The 6000-nt window shown below is 50.7% G+C and overlaps 1 protein-coding gene across 1 annotated transcript in view; it reads left to right on the forward strand.

Moving 5' to 3' along the window:
* Positions 1-1814, forward strand: part of LOC144738829 (uncharacterized) — a 31177-nt gene extending 29363 nt beyond the window's left edge. The window contains exon 21 of the mRNA XM_078621817.1: positions 1465-1814. Coding sequence (XP_078477943.1) covers positions 1465-1622 — 158 coding nt within the window. The 3' untranslated portion in view covers positions 1623-1814. The remainder of the gene's footprint in view (positions 1-1464) is intronic.
* The last annotated feature ends 4186 nt before the right edge of the window (positions 1815-6000 follow it).

Genomic DNA, 6000 nt, shown 5'->3' on the forward strand with positions numbered 1-6000 from the left:
ACCCCCTCAACACCCCCCCAGTGTCACGTGAGACCCCCTCAACCCCCCCCAGAGTCACGTGAGACCCCCTCAAGCCCCCCCCAGAGTCACGTGCGACCCCCTCAACCCCCCCCCCCCCAGAGTCACGTGAGACCCCCTCAACCCCCCCCCAGAGTCACGTGAGTCCCCCTCAACCCCCTCAGTGTCACGTGAGACCCCCTCAACCCCCCCCAGTGTCACGTGAGACCCCCTCAACCCCCCCAGTGTCACGTGAGACCCCCTCAACCCCCCCCCCCAGTGTCACGTGAGACCCCCTCAACCCCCCCCAGAGTCACGTGAGACCCCCTCAACCCCCCCCCCAGTGTCACGTGAGACCCCCTCAACCCCCCCCCAGTGTCACGTGAGACCCCCTCAACACCCCCAGTGTCACGTGAGACCCCCTCAACACCCCCCCCAGAGTCAGGTGAGACCCCCTCAACCCCCCCCAGTCACGTGAGACCCCCTCAACCCCCCCCAGTGTCACGTGAGACCCCCTCAACCCCCCCAGAGTCACGTGAGACCCCCTCAACCCCCCCCAGAGTCACGTGAGACCCCCTCAACCCCCCCCAGAGTCACGTGAGACCCCCTCAACCCCCCCAGAGTCACGTGAGACCCCCTCAACCCCCCCAGAGTCACGTGAGACCCCCTCGCTCACTCGCCCCCCCCCCCCACTCCGCTGCTGGATGGAGGCCTTCCCATCCCCGCCGCCCCCCCCCACGATGGGACGTGGGTCCTGCCCGCAGCTGGAAGGCGGCAAGGGGCCTCCTCCTCATCATCATCACCCTCATCACCATCATCATCATCCTCCTCATCCTTCGTCGTCGTTGTCGGCGTGCTGATGAGGGGCTCTTCGTGTGTTTTTAGCCAGAGGCGCGATTAGCGGTTGAGTTTAGTTTGGTTGTTGTTGTTGTTGGGTTTGGTGGTCACGTAATGGTCTGGATCAGATTGAACTCGGTGGGTGGCTGGGTGGGGGGGGGGGCTGGGTAGGGGGGGGGGGATTGGGGGCTGGGTAGTGGGGGGGGATTGGGGGCTGGGTAGTGGGGGGGGATTTGGGGGCTGGGTAGTGGGGGGGGATTTGGGGGCTGGGTAGTGGGGGGGGATTTGGGGGCTGGGTAGTGGGGGGGGATTGGGGGCTGGGTAGTGGGGGGGGATTGGGGGCTGGGTAGTGGGGGGGGATTGGGGGCTGGGTAGTGGGGGGGGATTGGGGGCTGGGTAGTGGGGGGGGATTGGGGGCTGGGTAGTGGGGGGGGATTGGGGGCTGGGTAGTGGGGGGGGATTGGGGGCTGGGTAGGGGGGGGGGATTGGGGGCTGGGTAGGGGGGGGGGATTGGGGACTGGGTAGGGGGGGGGGATTGGGGGGCTGGGTAGGGGGGGAGGGGGTATTGGCTGGCTGGGTGGGTGTGTGACATTGTCGTCTTTACCTGTGGTGTCTGTGTTTGCCCGGCAGGTGCGCACGGTGCGCTGTGGTTCTCTCTGCTGGGCCTCTCCTCGCTGGGCGTCGTGGGGGCGCTGGTGGCCGTGGTCAGGTCGGCGGCAATCTGCTCGTCCCACGGGCGGCCACGGGAGGAGGAGGATGATTTGTCGTGCCGAAGATCCGTAACTTAACCCCCAAGTAACCGCGTGCACCTCGCACAGATCTTCTTGGTTCTTTCGGTGAAGTCGTCACGTAGAAGGGAAATAATAAAATAATAAAAATAAAACATAATAAAAATAAAACTATAAAAATAAAACTATAAAAATAAAACATAATAAACTAATAAAAATAAAACAATAAAATAATAAAAATAAAACAATAAAATAATAACAATAACACATAATAAAATAATTCTGACGACGTTTCGGCCACAACGCAAGCAGCCGTCCTCAGACGCTGTCTTCTCGACAGACCTGTTCTTCACCTGAGGACGGCTGCTTGCGTTGTGGCCGAAACGTCGTGAGAATTTAATCTTATTATGTTGAAATTTTATTATTTTATTATTTCCCTTCTTACGTGATGACTTTACCGAAAGAACCAAGAAGATGAATCCCTGCAGTCACGAAAGAAGCTTTCAATCGAAACCCTCACCCCAAATGTTTCGTAAGCAAGGTGTTCGGCTTTTTGTTTTGGTGTTCGTCAAAAAAAAAAAGTGGGAACGGGTTTTCATTTTTTTTGTTTGTTTTTGAGGCCTCTACGGCTGGTCTGTGTTGCCACGTGCGTTTTTGTTTGTGTGCTTTTGTCCGACGCTTCGGCTCACGTGCCTTCCTCAGGAACGGGTGGTGGTGGTGGTGGTGGTGGTAGGAGTGGGGGGGGAATTCGGTTGATCATCGTTTGCTCCCTCCCCCCGTGACGCTGCAACACGGTGAAATTTTCCGCTACCAAAAATGCTTTTTTAGAAAATTCTTCGGCCGGCCGGAGTTTATTTTGGAACCCTCGAAACGGAGGGCTTAGAGTCACAGCCTGCACCTGACCGGTGGATTCGTAACAACAACAACAACAACATTAACACTGGTCAACACACTTTTTCTGGCATAAGGTATTCCAAATCTGGCATCAGTTTTTGTCCATCACATCAGGTTTTTGAGATATCAAATGTTGCATTTTCAACAAGAACTGCGGAAGAAAATTTTTTAATAAATGTGGATATCTACATAAATTGATGATATTATAAACACACCATCCTAAAAATACAGCACCACGTTTTAACACTAAAGCAGTCACCGACTCGCAACAACTTGCAATCATAAGCGACAGAGTTAATTTTCGGGTAAAATCAATGAAAATGGGGTATGCCGATAGCATAAAAATGAGATGTGATGGAGCAAATCTGAGATCAGATTTGGAATCGGCACCCTGAAATTAGTCTAGAACAGCTGCAAAAGTCCAGGCCAGAAAAAATGTGTTTTTGTTGTTGACCAGTGTTCGTTATTCCGTGCAATTTTCAAAAACGGTGCATTTCGGCCGTACATCACCAAGGCAAAGGTCCAATAACCGTGTAGCCTCTGGCAGGATGTAGGGGCAAGTGCTGTTAGTAGCAGTGTCTATAGACACACAGACAAAGGTGCCCCGTGTAGCCTCTGGCAGGGCTGTAGGGGCAAGTGCTGTGAGCAGCAGACACAGACAAAGGTGCCCCGTGTAGCCTCTGGCAGGGCTGTAGGGGCAAGTGCTGTTAGTAGCAGCAGTGTATAGACACACAGACAAAGGTGTCCCTTGTAGCCTCTAGCAGGGCTGTAAGGGCAAGTGCTGTTAGCAGCAGTGTCTATAGACACAGACAAAGGTGCCCCGTGTAGCCTCTAGCAGGGCTGTAGGGGCAAGTGCTGTTAGCAGCAGTGTCTATAGACACAGACAAAGGTGTCCCGTGTAGCCTCTGGCAGGGCTGTAGGGGCAAGTGCTGTTAGTAGTAGCAGCAGCAGTGTCTATAGACACACAGACAAAGGTGTCCCTTGTAGCCTCTAACAGGGCTGTAGGGGCAAGTGCTGTTAGCAGCAGCAGTGCCCTATAGACACACAGACAAAGGTTCCCCGTGTAGCCTCTATCAGGGCTGTAGGGGCAAGTGCTGCGAGCACCACGATGCAGGTCGTGGGTTCCATCCCGACCCTGACGATGCTGCTGCTGCTGTAGATGTGGAGTCTGCGTCTCTCTCATCATCATCATCACGGTGGCCAGGAGATGTTAACTACCTCGCCTGGTCTCCAGGAGGTCGTGGTTTTGATCCTGACGCCTGCTGCTGCTGTTGTATATTTGAAGTCTGCGTGTATCTCTCATCATCACCACGGTGGCTAGGAGATGTTGACTACCTCGCCTGGTCTCCAGGAGGTCGTGGGTTCGATCCCGACCCCTGATGACGACTGCTGCTGCTGCTGTATATTTGGAGTCAGCGTCTCTCTCATCATCATCATCATCATCACGGTGGCTAGGAGATGTTGACTACCTCGCCTGGTCTCCAGGAGGTCGTGGTTTTGATCCTGACGCCTGCTGCTGCTGCTGTATATTTGAAGTATGCGTGTATCTCTCATCATCACCACGGTGGCTAGGAGATGTTAACTACCTCGCCAGGTCTACAGGAGGTTGTGGGTTCGATCCCGACCCCTGATGACGCCTGCTGCTGCTGCTGTATATTTGAAGTCTGCGTCTCTCTTATCATCATCACCACGATGGCTAGGAGATGTTAACTACCTCGCCTGGTCTCCAGGAGGTCGTGGTTTTGATCCTGACGCCTGCTGCTGCTGTATATTTGGAGTCTGCGTCTCTCTCATCATCACGATGGCTAGGAGATGTTGCCTACCTCGCCTGGTCTCCAGGAGGTCGTGGTTTTGATCCTGACGCCTGCTGCTGCTGTATATTTGAAGTCTGCGTCTCATCATCACAATGCCTAGGAGAGATGTTAACTACCTCGCCTGGTCTCCAGGAGGTCGTGGGTTTGATCACGACCCCTGACGCCTTCTGCTGCTGTATATTTGGAGTCTGCGTCTCTCTCATCAGTCATCATCACGATGGCTAGGAGATGTTGACTACCTCGCCTGGTCTCCAGGAGGTCGTGGGTTTGATCACGACCCCTGACGCCTTCTGCTGCTGTATATTTGGAGTCTGCGTCTCTCTCTCCGTGGTCACTGCGTGGATTTATCTCCCGGTCCTCCGCCCCCCCCACCACCACCACATTTTAGAATCAACGTCGCACGTGTAAGAATATTAGCCGGTGGCTGCTGCTGCTATAAATGTCCACTGATGACGATGATGATGATGAGGCTTTTCGTTGAGCTATGCAATTGTGAAGGTCTCCTTGTGAACAAGACCTTTATAGCTATTTGGGGCCTTACAGCTAATTTAAAATAAAATACAGTTTTGATTTAGTCTGTGGGTCTCTGTATCTGTCTGTGGGTGGGTGAGGATCTGTGTTTGTGATTTCCACCGTGTTGATGATGATGATGATGGACCACTAAGTTGAGTTTTCCAATCGTAATGGCCAGGACACTTCTATTTAAAGCTTTCGTGACTGAAGGGATTCATCTTCTTGGTTCTTTCGGTATAGTCATCACGTAGAAGAGAAGTAATAAAATAATAAATAATAAAACGTAATAAAATACAAAAATAAAACATAATAAAATACAATTGTGAGAATTGTATTTTATTTCGATTTAAAGCTTTCGTCACTGCAGGGATTCATCTTCTTGGTTCTTTCGGTATAGTCATCACGTAGAAGGGAAGTAATAAAATAATAAAAATAAAACATAATAAAGTAATTCTTCACCTGAGGACGGCTGCTTGCGTTGTAGCCGAAACGTCGTGAGAATTATTTTATTATGTTTTATTTGTATTACTTCCCTTCTACATAACATAATGAAATACATTTTTATTTTATTATGTTTTATTTTTATTATTTTATTATTTCCCTTCTACGTGATGACTTTACCGAAAGAACCAAGAAGATGAATCCCTGCAGTCACGAAAGCTTTCAATCGAAATTCAACTCCAATCCCTCAACGCCGCTGTTGCTTTGAAACCGATTAAACCGATAAAAGGTGACCGGTGACCTCCGCTTGTGGAACCTTCAACGCCGCTCGATAGTTGCAGATGTCGCCGCAGGCTTCACGCAACTGGAATGAAGCCGCGTTCGAAGGGCAGATTTATTTTCTTTTCGACTTTTTTTTCTTTTTAAACGTCCACGCGAAACGTGCCCAAGGCGAAGGGTGATTGTCGTGGAAGTAGCCCGCAGGGTAGATTGCTCACGGAGAAGGGAAATAATAAAATAATAAAAATAAAACGTAATAAATTACAATTGTATTGGTGGTAGTGTAGTGGTTAATAAAATACAATTGTATTTTATTATGTTTTATTTTCATTATTTATTAAATTAAGTTTGTGTGAGGCCATATTTGTGTGTAAATCGATGTCTGTCTGTGTGTGAGTCGATGTGTGCGAGTCCATGTGTGTGTGTAAATCGATGTGTTTGTGTGTGAGTCGATGTGTGTATGGGTCGATGTCTGTGTGTGTGTGTCTTTATGTGTG

This window comes from Lampetra planeri, unplaced genomic scaffold (assembly GCF_965212315.1).
Source record: "Lampetra planeri unplaced genomic scaffold, kcLamPlan1.2.h2 scaffold_118, whole genome shotgun sequence".
Lineage (NCBI taxonomy): Eukaryota > Metazoa > Chordata > Hyperoartia > Petromyzontiformes > Petromyzontidae > Lampetra > Lampetra planeri.